At 45.2% G+C, this 24,659-nt stretch overlaps 2 protein-coding genes across 2 annotated transcripts in view; one reads left to right on the top strand and one right to left on the bottom strand.

Annotated features, from left to right (window-relative positions):
- The window catches only part of LOC119395186 (NGFI-A-binding protein homolog), a 1,247,109-nt gene that overhangs the window by 751,990 nt on the left and 470,460 nt on the right, over positions 1 to 24,659 (bottom strand). The window lies entirely within an intron of this gene.
- On the top strand, positions 18,524 to 19,817 carry LOC125758515 (uncharacterized). Its single transcript, XM_049415837.1, has one exon. It carries the CDS (start codon positions 18,540 to 18,542, stop codon positions 19,740 to 19,742), a length of 1,203 nt encoding a protein of 400 aa, XP_049271794.1. The 5' UTR covers positions 18,524 to 18,539; the 3' UTR covers positions 19,743 to 19,817.

The raw sequence follows: 24,659 nt of genomic DNA, 5'->3' as shown, positions 1-24,659 counted from the left end.
GACTGTACTGCGGAGGCCGGATTATGCAAACAAGCAAAACAAATGCCCGTTCCGTCCGCACGTCTGTCTTTATTTTTTTTCCAGGCCAAAGGGATAAACAAGACGCGTTCATGATTATGGATGTGAAGTCACTCCCATCGGAAACAATGGCAGAATGTGATCCTGATCTCATTTTGCTTAATTTTGGTCAAGTGATAAACAGGCGTTGTGTCGTAAGAATAATCGCTCGCGTGCAATGCTTCGAGAGAAGCGAGACCAAACGAGCACAGCTCTCCGACACCGTTCAGGACGCGCCAACGCCGTACCTGCTTGGCGAGACCTGAAGTGCATGAAAAGCGAAGAAGCACCACGGTCCACGCAGACATCGTTGGCCTTTTGTGATGCACTTGGGCTTTCATGAAGAAAATTGCATCGGCATGCTAATCTAGACCTGCTGCCAGAGCCTTCCCATTTTTTAAAAGGGGCCCACCAGCACGGCCAGGACAAAGCGCAAGCGGGGGAGTAGACTCGACTTGCTGCGCAACGAGCAGGAAAGAAGGAGGGAGACAGGAAAGAGGGCAGTGGAGTAGGTGTGTATTAGAACATAAAATAAATCAATGCCCTTATCAATATTTGCAGTTTCTGTACGCGATGTTCATGCGAGTAGTGTAATACTTGAGCCTTTTCAATTGAAGCTGTTTCCTCGAACGGGGCCTGTACGGGAACGAAAAGGATGGGTGCACTGAAGGTGCTCACAAAGTGGCAGCCGCTATACTTCCTTCACTTGTTGCTTCATGTTGGGCGTGTCCATCTGGGCCCATCCTGCCTTCGTCCAAGTCGCACTGCATTTCGCCGAGAGCCTGTGTCCCAAAAATCGCTCTTTACGAGCCGATCGTATTGTTTCGGTATATGGTTTCGCAGACTCATCGTTTGCGTGTGCCACTCCCCGAGCGCTGTCACATGGCGCTAAATGACGTAATTGTTGGGCTTAGTGCAGCTCGGAAGGACCAAGAGAGAGTGAACGGAAAGCACGGGCTCTGTCAACTTTACAGGCGCGACGCCCACTTGTCGTTTCGATCAGTGTAGTCTGCATTGCAACCAACTGAGCGCGCGCTCCAGTCTCTGCTTTGGGCTGCGTTGGAGGTAATCGACGATGTTAATCGAAGAACCTATAGGTGAAGTTATGCGAAAACGATCGACAGTTGCATCCCAACGAGCCCGCTACAACTCACCAAACTGTCCAGAGAGCGCACGGTATGGGGCAAACACGTAACTTTGCCGACGTACCTACAGACGTGCGTCGGTGACTGAAATGGAAGTTGGCGCGAAAAAATAGGAAAAGCAACAAATTAGCTTGAGGCGTGGTCTTTTCAGTGCCTCATAAAGCGGGGACCAACATCGAACCTCCCGTGCATTTACAGCACCTTTTTTTTTCACTTGATATAATGAACTAATGCATAGGCTTGCCAGTGCCTTAGTTTGCCTGTACCTTAGGACATGCATCCATTCTGGGAATATCAGGTAATCATCCGTTGCATACAGCATTAGTACAAATATAGAGCTCGACTACTTGAGCACGCGTGTTCTCTATTTGAACTGAAAATCACAATGCCCAGTTGACTGATTATAAAGTTTAACTAATGATATTTCTAACTAATTAGTTTAGTGCGCATTTTATTCGACGTGATTTAAAGTCTGAACCAGTTCCTTGTGAGAAATGGGTAAACTTCCTGTAAGAATTTATTTTACCTTATGACGCAACACCTTTTCGGGCTTTCCTCTGAAGGAAAGAGAAGGAATGCAGGAAAGGTTAACTAGACTACGTCCAGGTTGCTACCTGAAAGAATACCTGTGCGCAGGTGAAGCTGACTTTCGAAGTTATCGGCTACAGTAAAGGAAGGAACATTACCTTTAAGGGCTCGGTTCATAGTTAGACACAATATTAATGAGAACTAACAGACAATAATGCCAAAGAAAGTATACTTTCTTTGGCATCATCGTCTGTTAGTTCTCATTAATATTGTGGCTACAGTAAGTAAGTTATAATATGTGCCGTAAGTAGACAAGCGAATCAGGCGAAATATTCTGAAATATTTACTGGGTCAGTCTTACTTCTTGTGCCCATGTTGTCCGCTTCTGAGAGCAATCTGGGTCATAAAAATTATGACAGCTTTGCGCTAAATGTCCTGAAGGAGCTGGCTGGCCTTCCTCGCTTCTCTTTATTTTTTCTTTCTTTCTTCTTTCTCTTTCTCTCTCATTTTTTTTTATTTCTCGTTCTCTCTCTGCTTCTTACTATCTTTATCTCTGTCTCTATGTCTTTCAATAGTTCTTGTAACACGAAAGTATTGTCACGTGGTCGTGACGTCGACGAAGACAGCAGTCAGCACGTCCGAGATGAAACTGTTTATTTGGCCGAACTTGTGGCCGGGAAACTGAAAGTCAAACTACAGGAATACGCTGATAGCGGCGAACAGAGCGTCGACCGTCGATCAACTGACAAGCAGTCAAGCGCGTCGGCTTTTATACAGGCGCTATCGAACTTTCCAGCGATATCGCTGTTGGCGGCGTTATCTCTCGACAAAGCTGGAACATTCTCGTGCGGCGCAGAATCTTCACAGATTGTTCCAAAACAATCGCGAAGCTTCCTACACATCACGGCGAGGGCTGCGCAGCGCGTTGCCCACAGTCTTTGTGGGTGAAGCTTCAACTCATGAAATATAAGACTCGCAGCAATGCCCCCCTCTGCAAAAGCATCGTCCCGATGCTTAAAAACAGAACATGAATACATGCAATACTAAAGAAAACTAATAAAGAAAGCAAACATTAGAGTCCTCAGGTGCGCTAACGAGCATAGTACGGTTTAAGGCGCACCACATGCACGACCTCGGGTCGAGTTCGGCGCCTCTGAGAGTTCCTGATGCCGTCGGGGACAACCTCGTAGTCGAGTGCGCCGAGACGTCGAAGTACCCTGTATGGTCCGAAGTATCGTCGAAGAAGCTTCTCGCTCAGTCCGCGTCGTCGTATTGGCGTCCAGACCCAGACACGGTCGCCGGGCTGGTACTCGACGAAGCGTCGTCGAAGATTGTAGCGACGGCTGTCGGTGTGCTGCTGGGTCTTGATGCGCAGGCGGGCCAGCTGTCGAGCTTCTTCGGCACGTTGTAAGTAAGCGGCGGCGTCGAGATTTTCTTCGTCGGTGACGTTGGGTAGCATGGCGTTGTGCGTCGTCGCCGGGCTCCTTCCGTAGACCAACTTGTACGGCTCATCTGCGTCGTTTCTTGGACGGCCGTGTTGTAAGCGAAGGTCACGTACGGAAGGACGGCGTCCCACGTCTTGTGCTCAACGTCGACGTACATGGCGAGCATGTCGGCGATGGTCTTATTTAGACGCTCGGTGAGGCCATTGGTCTGCGGGTGGTAGGCGGTGGTGCGGCGGTGGCTCGTCTCGCTGTACTTCAAGATCGCCTGAGTTAGGTCCGCAGTAAAGGCGGTACCTCTGTCTGTGATAAGGACCTCTGGGGCGCCATGACGCAAGACGATGTTCTCCACGAAGAACTTGGCTACCTCGGCGGGACTCCTTTGGGCAAGGCCTTTGTCTCGGCGTAGCAGGTGAGATAGTCAGTTGCTACGACGATCCACTTGTTGCCGCAAGTCGACGTCGGGAACGGCCCCAGTAGGTCCATCCCGATTTGCTGGAAAGGCCGGTGAGGTGGTTCGATTGGCTGCAGAAGTCCCGCTGGCTTAGTCGGCGGTGTCTTCCGTCGCTGGCAATCTCCGCAAGTCTTGACGTAGTGGGCGACGTCGGCAGCAAGGCGTGGCCAGTATAGTATTTTTCCTGTATTCTGGCGAGCGTGCGGGAAACACCGAGGTGTCCAGCCGTCGGGTCGTCGTGTAGGGCCTGGAGGACTTCTGGTCGCAATGATGAGGGCACGACAAGAAGGTAGTCCGTTCGCAGTGGCGAGAAGTTCTTTTTCAGGAGAACGCCGTTCCGTAAGAAAAACGACGGCAGTCCTCGCTTAAATACCTTCGGAACAACGGCGGTCTTGCACTCCAGGTACTCCATAATGCCCCCCAGTTCCGCGTCGGCTCGTTGCCCTTCGGCGAAGTCGTCGGCACTTATAGTTTCGAGGAAGCAGTCATCGTCGTCGTCTTGCGGCGGCGCGTCGACAAGGGCACGAGAGAGGCAGTCGGCGTCAGAGTGTTTTCGTCCGGACCTGTACACGACGGTAATGTCGAATTCTTGAAGCCTCAGACTCCATCGTGCGAGACGACCTGAAGGGTCCTTCAAGTTAGCTAGCCAACATAAGGCGTGATGGTCACTGACAACTTTGAAGGGCCTGCCATAGAGGTAGGGGCGAAACTTTGACGTAGCCCAGATAATGGCAAGGCATTCCCTTCACTCTAAGAACTAAGAGAGTGCTGGGCACTCTCTTTGGGAGAGTATATTCTTGTCCCATATTTAACTCTCTTTTCCAGAGTAAATCACCTCTTCTTGAGGCAGAGTATAGTAATGCCCCCCGAAAGGATTATAGTACTCCACCTCAACAGAGTAACGTAACTCTTGCCGAAGCAGAGTAGCGGGACCCCTCCGAAAGGAGTAGTAGTACACCTCAAGAAAGAAATAGCAGAACTCGGGCCAAATAGGGCCTTAAAATTGCATTTGAGAATTTATTCAAGCGTAGATCGTAATGATGACATAATAACGAGCATTGCGACAAAAAAAAAGACGTGAGAGAAAAAAAAAAAAAACACGCGCAAGTGAGGTTCGAACCAGCGACCCTCAGATTGTGAGTCCGACGCGCTACCACAACGCCACACTCGGAGACGACGAACACGTCCTTTTTCTTTCAAGTTGTCACTGATTGCACTGACCATATCGGTGATCTGTCTTCGTTTTCTTGTTTAGAAACGCCGGTTTGAGTATCTCCGTACGTGCGACAACCAAACACAAGTTAGTTCATTTGTTTCTTTTGTGCTTCCCGGTATCAGAACGTCAAACCGGCCCGTTTCTCAGCAAACAAGAGTAGCGTAACCGAGGATATGTGCGGCATTCGCATTGACCAGCTAAGCGGTTAGTCATTTCTGTGTAGAAAACGCTGTACTTCTGAACTGCACATTGAACACTTCAGTTTTCGTCACGCCCTTGGACAAAATTTAGGTCATTATTGTTCACGTTCCGCGACTACAGCCGTAATAGCGCACTCTAGCCGTACGGACCATTTAGCTTAGGGCAGTGTACTCCGCGCGCGACGTTCGAGCGAAAAACGTAGATACTGAAATACGAAGAACTTAAAAACCTTTCTAATGTAGTTTCGATCGTCGACCGACTCGATGAGGTTATATTCGCTTATTTAACTGCACAAATCCAAGGCTAAAAACGCGGATATTAGGCTTTATTCCAGTGCCTTCCTGTACACTGAAAATCACTGGGAGGCGCTGGATTCCAGTGCATTCCAGTACACTGAAAAGCACTGGGAGGCGCTGGAAACGCTGCTTTTTTATTAATTGTCTCCATCCCCGCGACGAATGCAGTGTGCTCTGTACTGTATATGCGTGTGCTTAATAATGAGTGGTCATCGCTCGCTGTATGCCGGCACATCGACATATGAGGAGCAGGAGTATAACTGCGTTCTACTCTGTCATGCCAGAAGAGTATACGGGCCTTCCACTCTCTCAGATGGAGGTAGAGTATAAGCACATTTCACTCTCTCCTTTCGTACAGAGTGAACGTGCATTTCACTCTATGCGATGCTTTGCGAGAGTAAGAGAACGCTCTGAAGAGTAACTGGGCTTTCTTACTCTTGCGATACGCTTACCAGTTTTTAGAGTGAATTTCTGTTGTGGAATAGTTGGCTTCTGCCTTGGATAGTGACCGGCTGGCATAACTGATTACCCTTTCAAGCCCGTCAATCTTTTGCACAAGGACGGCACCGAGTCCTACGCTGCTTGCGTCGGTGTGTATTTCCGTATCGGCGCAATCGTCGAAATGCGCAAGTATGGGTGGCGTTTGCAGGCGTCGTTTAAGTTCCTCAAATGCTTGCGCTTGCTCCGTTTTCCACCTGAATTCCACGTTAGTCTTCGTAAGAAGCGTCAGTGGTTCGGCGATGCGTGAAAAGTTTTTGACGAAGCGTCTGTAATAGGCGCATAAGCCGAGAAATCGGCGCACGGCCTTCTTGTCGGTGGGAGGCGCGAAGTCGGCGATGGCAGCTGTTTTCCGCGGGTCTGGGCACACTCCAGACTTGCTGACCACATGACCCAGAAACAAGAGCTCGTTGTACGCGAATCGGCACTTTTCTGGCTTCAGGGTCAGTCCAGAGGCCTTGATTGCTTGAAGTACTGCCTCAAGCCGCCGGAGATGCTCGTCGAAGGTTGAGGAAAACACGACGACGTCGTCCAAGTACACAAGGCACGTCTGCCACTTCAATCCGGCCAGCACGGTGTCCATGACGCGCTGGAACGTCGCAGGTGCCGAGCAAAGACCGAAAGGCATGACCTTGAACTCAAAGAGGCCGTCGGGTGTTATAAAAGCGGTCTTTTCTCGGTCTCTTTCGTCTACTTCGATCTGCCAATAGCCGGTCTGCCAATAGCAGCCCATACCCACTGACCTGGAATGCAGACGTCAAACATGCCACTGCCTATAAAGCAATGGAAAAGGAAATGGAGTTGCTTTATAGACAGCACCATGTTTGACGTCTGCATTCTACACTCTTAAAAAAAAGGGTGTCTGTACTGACTACCTTTGGGTGGTAATCGCCTCGCTACACATATGATGACCTTTTGGGGTGTCAAACGACTCCCTTCGTTCTTCAGACCAACGACTCACTTCTTCACAATTTGTGGTGTCAAACGACTCCCTTCGTTCTTCAGACCAACGACTCCCTTCTTCACAAGCAGAGAGTCTACGTTACTCCCAACGCAGGAGTCTACGTGACTACCTTTCATTTCCCGCTAGTACCTCTAGGTAGTCAGGGTGACCCCTTTGCCATGGTAACGCTGACCCCCACTGGAGCGTTCCTTTGACTCCGTTGTCCTTAAGGACAGTGGTGTACATGACTCCCCTGGCAAGAGTCAGTGTGACCACTTCGTGGTACTCAATGAGACACTCTGCAACAAATAATGCGTTTATTTTTCTTCTTGGTCGATATTGATGAAACTTGCTGAGTTTAGGTTTACTTATGTGGCGATTTCAAATATGCAATTATCTGGAAGAAAACGCAGTTTTTACACATAAAAATTTCATGTGTCTTGATGAGCAAGCCTTTCCAAACTTGGAGTTACAAAGTAAATCGACATATCGCTATAGTTGGGGGATAAAAACTGTATGCAATAGTTTTAAAGGAGTTTACTGCGCTGTTCTGGCATAATGTTCATGAACCCACTAGCCCACATACGAACTCGCGTTTTAAACCCATTTGAGTTAAAAGTTACGTAATATTGAACTCTCGTGAGCGAATCACCAGCTAGACATACACTTACTGGTCAATGTTCAGCATACTATGACTATTGTTAAGTGGGTTTAGGACATGCATTCTGGTTACGTTGCATACAGTTCCCATTTCATATTATTGTGATATGCTTACTTTGTAACTCGTGCAGGCCTAACATGGCACATGAAATGTTTGATATACTTAACACGACATATAATAGTAGAAAAATATTTGCATTTTCAAAATCAGCGTACAAATACACATAAACTAAACAAGTTTTATAGAGATTGATCAAGAATTTCAAAAGAACTTCAAATCAGAGCGAACACCATTAGGGTTTTTATCTGACAATCGACGAAAGTTGGTGCCGCTACCTCTTGTTACTCAACAAGGCACTTCCACCGGGTTTACTCAAACAGGAACACTGTGGTGGATGCATGACAGCCGCAACAAGTTTTTGTAGCAACTTTACAGTGCTGCACTCGATTCCTCTGGGGGAAATAAAATACTACTCGAAGTTTATATAGATGAGTCTCAGAACAATTTCCGCTCGCGTAAAACAACAAAAAATGTTGATTCTAGAAGAAAGTAAGCCATGCAACACGGAAACAGAAGAGATGCGGACAGCTCAAACGCTAGTGTTTGGTTTGTCTGTGTCTTCTCTTTCACGTCTGCATGCCTTCATCCTATAAACAAACTGAAATTTCTGCGATTCGTAAAATTATTCTTTGAATCGGTTTTAAACACTTCATGCCATTTCATACATGTTCACATTGTAATGACAACCTACTGTTTTATCAGTAAGCACCTAAACTATAGGCACAACATCCTGCGAATAATGCGTAGTCCTTAGCCACGTCACCACAATTGTTAAGCATTTTATATATATATATATATATATATATATATATATATATATATATATATATATATATATATATATATATATATATATATCTGTGTGTGTGTTTGACATTTTTGAGCGCGCAAAAGAACAGGGACGAAAAACGACGCTGACACAGCGCTGACTTCCAACATATGCTTTATTTTCTACAGTGGTACATATATATATATAGACAACAAAAGGCAACGCACGCAGGTGCATTGTACAGGAAGGCTTCATGTAAAACCACAAATAAGTATGCATGATAAGCAATCAAACAACCTGATACCGGATTTTTTTCTTCTTTAAGAGATCAAGCGGTCATTCCTGACTACCACTATCGTCTAGTCACCCTGTGGGCCTTGCTTAGAAAGTCTAGTTCTTTTTGGATAGGTCAATTGAAGGTGCACTAATGCACATGTCTCCCAAACTTGCAATCTTCGCCGCTTCAATTATCTCGCGTGTTGTTTGTGCCTGGCTCCTTCCTGTCGCAGTGCACTGCGAATACATGTGATCGCACCCACACTTCCTGCAGTGGAAAGCCACATGTCCCACACCTCCAGTTCGCACGTTATTTGCGTGCTCACGCAGCCTGTCATTGGCACACCGTCCCGTCTGCCCTATGTATTTCTTGCCACAGGACAGCAGTAACTCATAAACGATGTTGTTCTCACATTTAACAAAGCTTTCTTTGTGCTTTTTTTGGCACCTGGGTTTTTCAGAACCACTGTAGGAGGCCTTGCACAGATTATAAAGCTTGTTTGGTGCTGAAAGGACGACTCTTACGTTGGCGTTGTTTCCTATCTTTTTCAGCCTATGTGAGACATCGTGAAGGTACGGTATGACGGCGCATTTCTGCTTGACAGGCTCCGTTTCTGGTGAAGCCTGCTCCTCACCCTCGCGAGCATGTTTGACAGTCTTGAGAAGACCCTCCGCCACAGATGTGACGACATACTGAGGAAACTCCGCCTTTTTCAGGCAGTCAGCTTGCGCCTGGAAACTACACGAACACTTGTGAGGACATGAGCGGCGAAGCGCATTCATTAGGGTTAATTTTGCAATACCCCTTTTAACTAGCTTGGAGTGGCCCGAAGAAAACGGCAGAAGCGGCTTATTGGCCCTAGGCTCGTACGACCAGCAGACCTGGTCTCGCTCGAAGAACATTCGTAAGTCAAGAAAACGCAAGGCGTTGTTTTGCGGCATTTCATGCGTGACTGCGAGCGGTTGCAGGAAACGCGTGAACAGATCAAGTACGTTTGAAGAATCATTGCCAAATTCGCCTGGACTTGATTCTAGAAAGACAACGTAGTCGTCTACATATCTAAACACCTTCTTTACATTTGTGCCTGTTACTAGAAACTAGAAACAGAGCTAACAGGCACAAATGTAAAGAAGGTGTTTAGATATGTAGACGACTACGTTGTCTTTCTAGAATCAAGTCCAGGCGAATTTGGCAATGATTCTTCAAATGTACTTGATCTGTTCACGCGTTTCCTGCAACCGCTCGCAGTCACGCATGAAATGCCGCAAAACAACGCCTTGCGTTTTCTTGACTTACGAATGTTCTTCGAGCGAGACCAGGTCTGCTGGTCGTACGAGCCTAGGGCCAATAAGCCGCTTCTGCCGTTTTCTTCGGGCCACTCCAAGCTAGTTAAAAGGGGTATTGCAAAATTAACCCTAATGAATGCGCTTCGCCGCTCATGTCCTCACAAGTGTTCGTGTAGTTTCCAGGCGCAAGCTGACTGCCTGAAAAAGGCGGAGTTTCCTCAGTATGTCGTCACATCTGTGGCGGAGGGTCTTCTCAAGACTGTCAAACATGCTCGCGAGGGTGAGGAGCAGGCTTCACCAGAAACGGAGCCTGTCAAGCAGAAATGCGCCGTCATACCGTACCTTCACGATGTCTCACATAGGCTGAAAAAGATAGGAAACAACGCCAACGTAAGAGTCGTCCTTTCAGCACCAAACAAGCTTTATAATCTGTGCAAGGCCTCCTACAGTGGTTCTGAAAAACCCAGGTGCCAAAAAAAGCACAAAGAAAGCTTTGTTAAATGTGAGAACAACATCGTTTATGAGTTACTGCTGTCCTGTGGCAAGAAATACATAGGGCAGACGGGACGGTGTGCCAATGACAGGCTGCGTGAGCACGCAAATAACGTGCGAACTGGAGGTGTGGGACATGTGGCTTTCCACTGCAGGAAGTGTGGGTGCGATCACATGTATTCGCAGTGCACTGCGACAGGAAGGAGCCAGGCACAAACAACACGCGAGATAATTGAAGCCGGCGAAGATTGCAAGTTTGGGAGACATGTGCATTAGTGCACCTTCAATTGACCTATCCAAAAAGAACTAGACTTTCTAAGCAAGGCCCACAGGGTGACTAGACGATAGTGGTAGTCAGGAATGACCGCTTGATCTCTTAAAGAAGAAAAAATCCGGTATCAGGTTGTTTGATTGCTTATCATGCATACTTATTTGTGGTTTTACATGAAGCCTTCCTGTACAATGCGCCTGCGTGCGTTGCTTTTTGTTGTCTATATATATATGTACCACTGTAGAAAATAAAGCATATGTTGGAAGTCAGCGCTGTGTCTGCGTCGTTTTTCGTCCCTGTTCTTTTGCGCGCTCAAAAAGTCAAACATGAATTACCAACTTGCCGATGCCTACGCTCTCTCAATATATATATATGTGTGTGTGTGTGAGTGTGTGTGTGTGTGTGTGTGTGTGTGTGTGTGTGTGTGTGTGTGTGTGTGTCATTCCATGCCAAGTGTCCCAGACGTGGCGCTCGCACATCACAGATTTTGCTGATAAAATTTGTGCCTTTTTCCTGTGCCACATGGAGTATTGTGGCAAAACACTTTTGGTCGAAAAAAATTTTGACAATCATGGCACCCCCTCGAAATTTGCTTCTATTTATAAACTGTACCTAATAGAAAAATGTGTATAAAATCTATTTTTGTGTGTTGAGCTACGAAACCGCGCTTGCGCTATCACAGAGGTTCTGTTTAGTTGTCCCATTCGTTATTTCCGATTTTTTTTGTGTTTCACTACCAGCTACGTAGCTTCAAAAACTACAAATATCTTCAATGTTCGTGAATTTTTCTTGAGCTATTTGCAACTCACCCTAACCAATATTAATCATAGCCTGATTTCCAGGAAAGTGTATTTTAGTACAGAAATGTTTAGGGGTAAAATAGACTTCAAATCTTTCCGAAAAAATTGTGATATTTGAGAAAATGTACGATTTGTCACATGTTTGACCGTATTTTTCATACTGATGCGGTCAAAGTAAAAATCCTCGTCATGTGGCGTTTGATAGAAGACTTCATCGTTAAGTAACGAAGAAAGTCTAATCAAATCATTTTTTTTGTTTTAAGGAAGAAAATAATTTTTGAATTTGGCCCTCCGATCGCGCAGTGCATTTCATTTTGCTGCCACTTCGCCGCAAAGCACGTGGTCGCCCTTACAGCTGACACTCGTCACAGGCAGCGGCCAGATGCGAGATGTATGTCAGCGGCTCGTGAGTGGTCGAAAGTCTTGTCGCGCTGTCAGGGCGACGAGTAATGAATTTGCGTTACAATGAGCATTTGCTAGGCGGGCCCAATGGGAAATATGGACGCCCGAGAGCAGCATGTGGAGTCGTTGGCACAATGTCCTAGAGGGACGTCTGCACAACTAGCATACACATACTGAAAGAAATAATGCACACTGTACACACTTCTTTCTCAGGGTATACATGTTGTACAGACGGCCTCTAGCACAATGTGCCAACGACGCCATAGGCTGCTCTCGGGCGTCCATACTTCCCATTGGGCCCGCCAAGCAAGCTCACATTGTAACGCGAATTCATTACTCGTCGCCCTGACATCAACGTGACAAGACTTTCGACCACTCACGAGCCACTGACATACATCTCGCATCTGGCCGTTGCCTGTGACGAGTGTCAGCTGCAAGGGCTACCACGTGCTTTGCGGCGAAGTGGCAACAAAATGAAATGCACTGCGCGTTCGGAGGGCCAAATTCAAAAATTATTTTCTTCCTTAAAAGAAAAAAATGATTTGATAAGACTTTTTTCATTACTTAACGATGAAGTCTTTTATCAAACGCCGCATGACGAGGATTTTTACTTTGACCGCATCAGTATGAAAAATATGGTCAAACATGCAACAAATCGTACATTTTCTCTAATTTCACAATTTTTTTTCGGAAAGATCTGAAGTCTATTTTACCCCTAAACATTTCTGTACTAAAATACACTTTCCTGGAAATCAGGCTATTATTAATATTGGTTAGGGTGAGTTCCAGATAGCTCAAGAAAAATTCACGAACTTTGAAGATTTTTGTAGTTTTTGAAGCTACGTAGCTGGTAGTGAAACACAAAAATTCGGAAATAATGAATGGGACAACTAAACAGAACCTCTGCGATAGCGCAAGCGCAGTTTAGAAGCTCAACACACAAAAGTAGATTTTATACACATTTTTTCTATTAGGTACAGTTTAATAAATAGAAGCGAAATTCGAGGGGGTGCCAGGACCGTCAAAAATTTTTTCGAGCAAGAATGTTTTGCCACAATACTCCATGTGGCACAGGAAAAAGGCACAAATTTTATCAGCAAAAGCTGCGATGTGCGAGCGCCACGTCTGGGACACTTGGCATGGAATGACCCTTAAATATAAGAGCTACAGAAAGATCACGAAGGTCCTGATACTGTAGGAAGGCATTTGACACACGACGTACGTTTTAGCACTATGCTAATGCTAAAACGTACGTCGTGTGTCAAGTACCTTATATATATAAGGTATGATATATATAAATATATATATTTAGCGGTGGTATGGAGAGTTCTGTACAGAACTGAAATACAGAAACACCGTCCAGAAATACAGCGAGACACATTACTGTCAGAATGAGTGAGATATGAAAAGCAATAGTTTCGCTAACATCGTTCATTACTGTCAAATGCGGCAATATACTAGACCTGGCATAAACATTAGCATAGCCAGCAGTCAGTTTTTATGAATAGGAATCAATGGCCAGCCATCAAGCACTTCTTTGCGAACATCCATTACATATTTTATGTGGCATACAGCGCAAAACATGCAACATGTGTAGTTCTCATGTAGTACAGGATTCTCATGTAGTCATCTGAGATACAGGACCCCAATAGGTGACACAGCTTGCGTGCATGAGCTTGGCAGTGTCGTGTTCCCAGACCATGTCAGGGTCAGGTGGCATTCTGGCGAAAAGGACAGCAGGTTGCACTGATTCGAGACCACTCACGGCCAGACCTTAAGCGTGGCTATTCCGAATTCTTGGACACGTCTTGACTACCTCGAGACACGAAGTTTCCAAGGAGGCTTCCTGGTCAAATGCAGCTGTAGAGCTTCAATGTGCAGTCTTGAAGCAACCTGAAATAGTCAAGTGCACAAAAATAAACACATAATGACAGACAGATCGATCACCTTTTAATCTGACAAGGGCAGCGCTCACACACCAGATTCCATGAAGTGTCATGGCAATGAACAAAACCAGGGATACTCATTAACTTTGCTGTACTTTGAGGGTCTGTTACTCCCTTAGCCAGCTGCAACTGTTTCCGCTGCATGACCTCCGTACAATTAGAAGGATGTTTTTTTAGAGAACGCATATTTCTTATCAAAATTGTATAATAGTCACGCTCAAGATGTTTTCGCGCACACACTCTATGTCAAGAAGGAAATAGTTTGCTGCAACTAAAATGGCAATGAAGAGATTAATTAACAAAACCTCATTAATTAACTTAATTCCTGACCTGGAGGTAGTTGTTTATATTAGAAAGTTGTATCGCGTGCCAATTTATGGCATACACATTTTTTTTAATCGCGAAAGTTACACGTAATTCGTGATATTCATCCTTGAATTTCAAGGACGAAATCGAAACTGATAGCGCCTGACGTGCAGGAAACGTCGCTTCTCTGTTACGTAAGCTCGGAGCTACACGTGAAAAGAAGGTGATGATAGTTTAATGAAGGTGGGCCGAAGCAGAATGTGATCAGGAAAATCTGCAAGCATTCAGAAATACACAAGTAAACAGCTTATTATTTGGGTGCGATGTGTGGTACTTATCTGTAAACATAGAAAGAAAAGGTTGATATTACTGCCGTTTCGGATGCGCGCATCTCGAAAGAAACAAATGAGCACCAAACGCCACATGCAAAGGTAAGGCGATCCGCTGACGCAAGTTAGATGACTTGCCAGTTTTCACGAAAAGGTACGACCACGACGCGCCTTCATTCAAATTTCATCACTCCCTTGTCGCGGGCAGCTCCGGTCTGACGTAACAGAAAAACCGCGTTTTCTGTGTGCCGGACACGATCAGTTTTGATTTAGCCCTTAAAATTTCACAATAAATATCTCGAGTTACGTAAAACTTTCATGATTTCTGAAAAATGGGTATACCATAAAGCGGCACGCACTACAAATTTCTAATATAAACAACTGCCCTCAAGTCAATAAATAAAAATTAGTTAACGGGTTTTTGTTAATTAGTCCCGTCAACACATTTTTTGTTGCGGCAGAATATTTCCGCCTCGAACTAGAGTACTACTGGAGCGTGACTGTCATAGAGTTTTTTTATAAAAGATATGTACTGTCTGAAAAAAAATCACCCTGTATAGCATGGCAGCAGTATTTTAATAATAATAATAATTGTTGGGGTTTGACGTCCCAAAACCACGATAAGATTATGAGAGACGCCGTAGTGGAGGGCTTCGGAAGTTTCGACCACCTGGAGTTCTTTAACGTGCACCTAAATCTAAGCACACGGGTCTAAACCATTCTCGCCTCCATCGAAAATGCGGCCGCGGCGGCCAGGATTCAATCCCGCAACCTGCGGGTCAGCAGTAGAGCACCATAACCACTAGACTAGCAGTATTTTAACAAAGACCTGTAGGTCGCGGGATCGAGTCCCGGCCTCGGCGGCTGCATTTTCGTTGGAGGCGAAAATGTTTGAGGCCCGTGTACTTAAATTTAGCTGCACGTTAAAGAACCCCAGGTAGTCGAAATTTCCAGAGCCCTCTACTACGGCGTCTCTCAATCATATCGTGGTTTTGGGATGTTAAACGCCAAATGTTATTATTAGTTTAACGAAGAAAACGGCAAAATGTGTATACAGCTACACGAAATATGGCGAATGTACGACAAGACTAGGCTTGCCTTCACTGCCTTCTTTCTGTCGCATCATTGTGAGCGTGCCCTTCTAGTGCCTGGCTTCAGAACAGCTGCACGAAGGTGCAGCTATTCTAAAGGCCTAATGTGCCATTTTTTCTTCAGATCTATATCAACAGGCAAAGGTCTCGTTTTTCCGTTTGTCTGGAAGGACAACCCACCAGCCAGCGTTGACCAGTATAGAGGGTTGGGAGCAAACTCGGGCAAACTGTGCAGCACAAACATCACCTCAAACAATTGAGGTGATGAGAAGCGGTCAAACAAAAAGGAACAGTGCTGAAATGACATATACATATTAAAAACAACAGCTGATTATGGCACAAAATTGGGACAATTAAGGTGCATTGTAAAAGAATGTCAAATGAGGTACCCTGCTGTAAAAAGTGCTAAATATTCATTGCAGACTATGGCGAATAGAATTCAAATAGGATACAGCGAGTGTTTAGAGGTATAATGACGAAGCAATAATTGCTAGAGATTTATGAGCGAAAAGCACAATGCGATTAAGCGGTGCTACATAGTGGGAGATCACGGATTAATTTCAACTACCTGGAGTTCTTCAACGTGCACAAATCAGAGGGCATGGGAGTTTCTGTATCTCGCCCCCTTCTAAATGCAGCTGCCGGGGTCAGGAATAGAACCCGCGTCCTTGGGCTTCGCAGCGTAACGCTTCCAAGTCCATTTTAAAGGATTTTTTTCCACTGCCCACAACATCACTGTAGACTGTATCTTTGTGTTGAAAATAATAACGAACTGAACCACGGCTGGTATAACAAAGGCATCCAATATCCACGAAACACAGCGTTTGAGCTGTATGTTTACTGCCATTATTACTAGCCGGTGTTGTGTTTACTATTAGGTACTAGCACCACACCACATTAGACAAAGCAGGTATCACAGGAGGATGAGGTTATGCTCGTATGCAGTTTGTGGACAAAAAAAAAAAACTACAACTTTGAAGTGAACTCACATTTACCTTTGTTGCATGATAATTTTTAGCATCATAAGATCAAGTCACCACTGTTTCAATTAAATGAAACCGTGCTACAAAAGCTATTGCATCAAAGTTTTATAGCAGTTACGCACGCACGCACGCACGGACGCGCGCGCACGCACGCACGCACGCACGCACACGCACACACACACAAACAAACAAGCAAACACGGCGAGAAGTTCGAATATGCAGCGAATAAATACGTATTAAACGTGTTTCAACGTCTGGGTAGCAAAGGAAAGAAACACTAAATTCTAGAGTTTCACGAGCCAAAATCATGATCTGGATATCAGGCATGTTCGGGCCGGGTGCATTAGATTGATTTTGATCAGCTGATCTTACTTACCCTTCAAATATATATCGGTGCAACGTTGCTCTACGTGTCACCACACTCGACTTGCAACCGAGATTTCAACTCGCAATTTCATGTTTTTCTGGCATGTATGGAATAAGGAAACACGATATTGGCGCGCACCACTCCGTTTTACCCGCTACTGGATAGTCCAGTGCGGTTTTCGTCGTTGCCAAGCCATTGAAACACGATAGCAAAATCCGTGCAACTGGAACATCAGAAAGACAAGTGGCAAAGCTACGTGTGAAGCGAATAAAAGAGTTGTAGGCAGAAGCCGGCAGAACTCACCTGAAATCTATAACGACTGTAGGAGCGTCGTCCACAGGCTTCGTCTGTCGGTGCCACTGGGATCCGTCATGCGCTGCCATCTTGCTCAGGCAAGTTCACGACGAAACGAAGCTTACTGCAGGGACTTCTCCGTCCGGAGGCTGCTTTTCCCAAACACTGAGTGACACTGCTTCAGCCAGTCACGGCAAGCGTGAGCCGACGACACGATACTACGCCACGAATGCATAGCACGGAAGGAAAGTCACGCAAAACGATCAGCCAGACACGGCAAGAGCGAGTCGACGATACGATACTACGCCACGAATGCATAGCACGAAGAAAGTCACGCAAAACAATCACTTGCAATCACGCCTGACGACACAGATTATTCTGGCGGACTAAAGAACGACCACAACGAGACGGATCACGAACAATGCCGTTTAACGACGCCAGGCTAGGGTGGCTAGCCAGGCCAAAATGGCTGTCTCGTATTGATGGCTTCGGCTTTGGATTAAAGTAGCCTCCACGAACGCCTAAATGGTTTCGGTTTTGTTTTGGTGCTATAGAACACACATCCATGCATAGTTAAAGCTCTATTGAATAATATCAGGGTGGAGGAGGCGAAGCGTGCCCTGTGTGTGTCTGTAAGGGCTGTACGGTGGGAGGGGGCGCAGGTGAACGTGCATCCCCTGCTCTAGGGGCTAGGGAGAGTGCGGTGAGGCCGTGTGTGCGTGCCTAGCTGTGCTCAACGTTTGCTGAGCGATTTGGTGGCCCGCGCGGATTATCGTGAAGATATAGTTTAGCTGTGGCGGGCAGAAATGATGACCACGCGAGCTATAATTCTGGTAGTATTGTCGCTCTTTAGGAGACGCGGTAAAGCGTCGCCTTGATAACCGGTCTGTGCGGTTATCATGCCAGCTTTGCGGCACATGTTTTTACGGCCGTCGAGTTAGATGTGTTCCCGATCGCCAGTGCGTTCAACACCATGCACGTCCATTTCACTAATAAATGTATGTTTTCTGCCATACATGCTGTCGTAGGAATCTACAAACCTCGCTTGCAAACGTGCGAAGATTCGCAAATTTGTCAGCGCTGCCATTGTTAAACGTTGTCATAACTCTGAATGTTTCGCTTGGGGGCAAGATTTTTTAAGAACCCTGTTTACTTGTAGACGTTTTCGAAGCGCCGTTTCAGCAATATCGTAACTGAAGCCATAACACAATACGTGCGTAATTCCACATTTTACGAATCCATGTTATATATTCTCAACCAAAATTTTTCGGTATACCACAAGCCAAAGCAGCGAACTGTATCTTGGTCGCAGCCAGTGAAGCTTTCTTTTTAAAAAAAACCCACCCTGTATATGCAGAACCATCACTGCATGACTCCCTTGGAGCAAGTGGGCATGGAAGAGCGGCTACAAGGCAGACGCATCCAATGTTTTTCTGCATTTTTCTACAGATAATATGGCCAGCCGGCCTGGGCTTATCGCTCTCGTGTGCAACAGCCATGGACACCCCTGAACAACTGCGCTTGCGTAGTTCACCGCTGAGCGACCAGCCATACTGTCCGGTGCCGGAATTTCAAGTGAACACGCCTGTTCCAGTTTCTTCGTGGATTACGACGGCATCCTCGACCCAGACATCATGCATCCAGCCGCCTTTAAATCAAGGCCCGCCACCTGACTTCACCAGTGGGCATGGAAGAGCGGCTACAAGGCAGACGCATCCAATGTTTTTCTGCATTTTTCTACAGATAATATGGCCAGCCGGCCTGGGCTTATCGCTCTCGTGTGCAACAGCCATGGACACCCCTGAACAACTGCGCTTGCGTAGTTCACCGCTGAGCGACCAGCCATACTGTCCGGTGCCGGAATTTCAAGTGAACACGCCTGTTCCAGTTTCTTCGTGGATTACGACGGCATCCTCGACCCAGACATCATGCATCCAGCCGCCTTTAAATCAAGGCCCGCCACCTGACTTCACCAGTGGGCATGGAAGAGCGGCTACAAGGCAGACGCATCCAATGTTTTTCTGCATTTTTCTACAGGTTAGCCCTTGTCAATCTTTGCACTGTAAGCGTTCTAGTAACGTCAACTTGCTGCTCCTTCCATGCCCCAGTGTTCTCATGAGCTGCATTTGTGAATGTGTGCATGTTATGAAGCTATTGTTGCTAGGCGGTGACGTGGAACTTAACCCTGGGCCTCCGAAAGAAGACCCTTGCCATACTAACAAAGAACTGATGGCGTTTCTCAAAAATTTAAGCACTAAAATGGACAAAAACCATGCGGAAGTACTTTGCCAGATTACTGAAGTAAAACAAATGCAACTAAATCTCGAGCAACAAGTGAACAGCATAAATGAAAGACTTACAACTGTCGAGCAAAAACTGGCTGTTACGCAAAAGTCGAGCGAACTTCAGACAGTAAACGCAGAAGCAGCCCGTTCAGAAGCAAGCAGTCTCGCCAAACGTCTAGACGAGTTTGAAGACCGTTCGAGGCGCGATAATTTGATTTTTTACGGCTTCAAGGACAGTCAATCTGAATCTTGGTCCGAATCCGAAAAAGAGTGCGCGAACTTTTGTCTTCCACGCTTGACTTGCAACTATCTGAGGACGCGATTCAACGGGCACACAGACTAGGGAAATTTTTTCCTGAAAAATGCCGCCCAGTTATTGTGAAGTTCTCAAGCTTTAAGTTAAAGGAGTCTGTTTTGTCCGCTCGGTCAAAGCTCAGGAATTCCGGTATTCAAATATCCGAGGATTATTGTGTCGCCACGCGCACTTCACGTAAGAAATTACATGAATATGGAAAGGCCAGTGGCCAGCAATTTTCTGTTCGCTACAATAAATTATTTATTAATAAAAAGTGTTATGCTTATTTCCCGTCATGTGGTAGCGTATGCGAAATAAACACGGACGGCAGCGAAGCGCCTCTTGTGAAGGACGCTACTACTTTATCCGATGAACAGGCCCCTTCCGCGTAGCTATCGGCCTGTGAGCAACATGTTCCCGAGGTTACCGGTCGAAATGTTTCTTTTCTTTTTTCAAATGTACGCAGTGTAATGAACAAGCGAACTGACCTCTCCTCCCTTATCGACACGTGTAATGCTGATATAGTAGCGCTCACCGAAACGTGGCTTTCCCCAAGTATTACTAACGACGAATTACTTGAATGTAACGTGGCCTTCAACATCTATCGTTGTGATCGCGATAATAGACAGGGAGGAGGTGTTTTAATCGCCGTTTCAGATCACTTGCACTCATACGTTGTACCTACCGCGTGTTCCTTAGAGCTTATTTGTGTGTGCGTACGCATCAACCACCGTAACATTATTTTTTGCTGCTGCTACCGACCGCCTGTTTTTTCTTCCTCGTTTTGCACTGATTTGCATGACACATTGTCTTATGTTATTGCCCGATTCCCATACGCGCCTTTATTTTTGTTGGGTGATTTCAACTTTCCAAGCATTAAGTGGTCTTCCACAGGTGCTCTCCAAAGCAACTTATCCCGTGAATCCTCAGAATTCGTAAACCTGTGCCATGACTTTCATCTTTCACAAGTTATCACCGAACCAACCCGAACAACTTCGACATGCGCAAATATACTCGACCTCGTCTTAACCACTTTCCCCGATATGGTTCATGAACTATGCTTTTTACCTGGTTTAAGCGACCATTCTTTCGTATACTTTACCATTCACGGTAAAGTTAAACACCCTGTTCGCCAACCGAAGCTTATTAGAAATTACAACAGGGCAGATTTTGCTGCAATTAACCGCGAACTTAGTGTGTTCCTTGACGACTACATGCTAAAATTTGAAGAACGGTCTGTTGAAACCAACTGGAATATTTTTAAAGATAAAGTTGCAAGTCTGGTTGACAGGTACATCCCACTGCGTGCTATTTCAGGTAAACATCGGTCCCCTTGGTTTACTTCTTCGTTAAATCGCCTGTTAAATAGGAAGAAGCGCGCGTTTAAAAAAGCCAAACAGAGTAATGAATCTAGTCGATGGAGCGCTTATTGTGAATGTACTACGCAGTATAAGGAGGCAGTCGAGAAAGCCAAGGAAACGTTTTATAAAAACACACTTCCCTCGTTACTTGTAACGAACGCGAAAAAGTTTTGGAACGTCGTAGGTGGTCATAAACAGAATATAATATCTTTAAGTGACAGCAACGGCGTACCAATTCCGAGTTCCGAGTGTTGTTCTGTGCTCAATCATGTATTTTCTAAATCCTTTTTATCATCAGCTGTGTCTTTTCCCTGTATTACTGAACATAACTTCCCCGTTATGGATCCTGTTGTTATTGATTTTGATGGTGTACAGAAGCTAATTCGTGGCCTGAACCTGTCTTCGTCTTGCGGAGTGGACGGCATCACTCCAAAGTTTTTGAAAAGTACGGATGTTTATTCTTCAATATTTTTGTCGAAACTGTTTTCCCAGTCCTTAGAATCCTGTTCTTTACCACGTGACTGGAAGGTGGGCAAGGTGGTACCACTATTTAAATCTGGTGATCCACAGTCCCCTTTGAATTACCGACCAATATCCCTCACCAGTGTACCTTGTAAGCTTTTAGAACACATAATTTATTCTCATCTCGTAACCTTTCTAGATACAAATTCATTCTTCTCTCCCAATCAACATGGCTTCCGTAAACATTTTTCATGTGAAACACAACTGGTTTCGTTTACACATGACCTTTTTGCGGCATTGGACAGCGGACTAATCATTGATTGTATATTCTTGGACTTCTCTAAAGCTTTTGATCTTGTTTCTCACCAGTTACTCTGTTTTAAGCTAAGTAAATTAAACATTGACCGCAATATATTAAGATGGATCGAATACTTTCTCGCTAACCGAACTCAGTTTGTCACCACCAACAATAACAATTCACAAGAGTCTCCTGTCACTTCTGGTGTGCCACAGGGGTCAGTTTTGGGCCCTCTTCTCTTTCTTGTTTACATCAATGACCTGCCTAATAATATTCTATCATCAATTAAATTATTTGCTGATGACTGTGTTATTTATAGAAATGCTTGCACTAATACTGACGCTAATTTCCTGCAACGAGATCTTAATGAAGTTTCTTCCTGGTGCACTAGATGGAACATGCGACTTAACGCTAATAAATGCAAGGTAATGCGAGTTTCTCGCACCTCTAGTTCTATTGATGTTCCCGAATACCTAATTAACGATAGTGTTTTAGAAAGTGTTTCATGCTACAAGTATCTTGGAGTAAAATTTACCTCTAATCTCTCATGGCACACTCATGTCACCCACGTAACTAACAATGCCAATCGCACTCTTGGCTACCTACGAAGACACTTTTCAAGGGTACCTTCAGCCCTTAAACTCATACTATATAAAACCCTTGTCCGTCCTAAGCTCGAGTATGCAAGCGCTGTATGGGATCCCGGCACTAACACACTAGTTGAAACCTTAGAATCCGTCCAAAATCGGAGTGCACGTTTCATCCTTTCAGACTATGCACGCACATCTAGTGTATCATCTATGAAAACAGTTTTGGGCCTTCCACTTCTTGTTCGCGCAGGAAAGTGTCTCGTCTTGTTCTTTTTTATAAAATTTACCACAATCCACAACTAAAACAAGACCTTCTTTCCAAACCACACTACATGTCATATAGATGTGACCATCCCCACAAAGTACACATTCCTTTTTCACATACCAAGTTCTTTCACGATTCCTTTATTCCCACTACCTCGAACGAATGGAACCACCTACCCTCCTCTGTTGCCCAATTGACCGATGTCACTGCTTTTAAGGCTGCTGTTGAATGCGATGTTTACTCTTAGCAGCATTTTTCTTTGTTCACTCTTATTTTTCCTATTACTATGTATACTCTTACCCACTCCCTTCTGTAACGCCTTCGGGCCCTGAAGGTACTGAAATAAATAAATAAATAAATAAATAAATAAATAAATCTATTTCATTCAGGAGCTTCGACCAGAGCATTGTGACTCCCCTTAGAAAAAAAGGTGGTCATCGGCTGCCACAAAGAGAGTCAAGCAGACGTGACTCCCTTTTGACTCTCTTTTTTTTAAGAGTGTAGGTCAGTGGGCATGGGCTAAAGATAGCCGTTATGAGTGCTTCATGCCGCTTGAGTTACATCGGCGAAAAGCTGGCGGAGATGCAAAATTTCAAAAAAACGTTTCTCAAGTTAAAAAGACAATACCCTTTCGTAACTTTGTCTATGTTCAGGTAATACATAGAGCTTTCAAATGAAGTATAGTGCATGTTTTTAGTCCGACCACCAAGGCAAGTTTTTTGACGCTGTATACAGAGCTTTTCTGAAAAAAAGTGAAATTAGCAATTTTTTTTTCAGACGATCCCTTCAGCGACACCTTCAGCGACTAAATTATTTTTCTTTTGTAGTATGGCGAACCGGCCACCAGTATATAGTTCATTTCCACCCTTTGAGTTTGCCTTGTTTCTGGAAAAAAATACCGAACTTTGCAACTTTATTCAATTTTGCTCGTGCGAAAAGCCCTCGAAGAATCGATATACATAAACAAGTCGTTATTTTTACAGTTACATCACTTCATTAGCTTGCCGGAAATAGCATTTTAACGAGTGCATCCCATAAACGTCCTTTGAAAAAAATTCTTGTTTGATGCCCTTTAGCTCAGTCGGCGCAAAACTACAGGCTCTCACAAACAGGCGGGAAAAATTTTGCCAACAGAAATAAACGAGCAGAACGAGTTTCGAACTTCAAGAAAAACGTGGAAATTTTTTCAGCCATATTTGTGATGGTCGGAAAAACGCTGGATGATTTGGCATGGAATTACCCATATACTTGCTATAGGAGCGGGAACGGCATAATCCTGCTGTTTATTGATTTCCCCAAACACAGTAACAGTTGAATCAATTGCTGAGGGAAAAGCCGCACAGAATAGGTCGCGGGCGATCCTTTGTTGCATTGGGCATCGCTCGCCTGCCCTGAGAAGAGGGCGTGTCAGTTTTCAATTAGAACAAAACTAAATGGTTAACTTAGGCAATGACTTGTCGCAGTAGCTAAAAGGAAACAAACAAAAAAGCAGAAATTTGAACACGACAGCACACGTAAGCGCTACAAAAGAGACAGTACTAGGGAAATGAAGTTTTATAGTGCGCAGCAGAGCTCCCTATATCTCAGGAATTCGGCCGGCCTGTTGACAGGTTATTACTTAACATGCATAGTTTTTTTTTTTCTTCTAATACGCTGACTTTCATGAAGCACTCCGGAGAGCCTATAGACACCTGCACGTCTCTTCTCTTGATGACGCAGCCAAAGAGGCCCCCAATCAGCTTGTCAAGTGTTCATTGAAGCGTATACTGTATGGTATGAGGTTATCGTCTCACGAATCCGTTACCGCAAGAATTGATCGAATAAGTGAAGCGGAGCTACCTAGATTTATTCCGAGCACCTTTCCTGCCCATGAGCGCGAAGGTCTTGCCCTTGTCCCTTTCGCGCACTTCCGGTCCACACTCGCAGCGCTGACACGTGCCGTAGCAGCCACGCTGTCGACACACAAGGACTCTCTAGAGAAAAGTCTGG

The sequence above is a fragment of the Rhipicephalus sanguineus genome, chromosome 5 (assembly GCF_013339695.2).
Source record: "Rhipicephalus sanguineus isolate Rsan-2018 chromosome 5, BIME_Rsan_1.4, whole genome shotgun sequence".
Classification (NCBI taxonomy): Eukaryota; Metazoa; Arthropoda; class Arachnida; order Ixodida; family Ixodidae; genus Rhipicephalus; species Rhipicephalus sanguineus.
The sequence above is the reverse complement of the archived record's forward strand: the minus strand, read 5'-3'. Positions and strand labels throughout refer to the sequence as shown.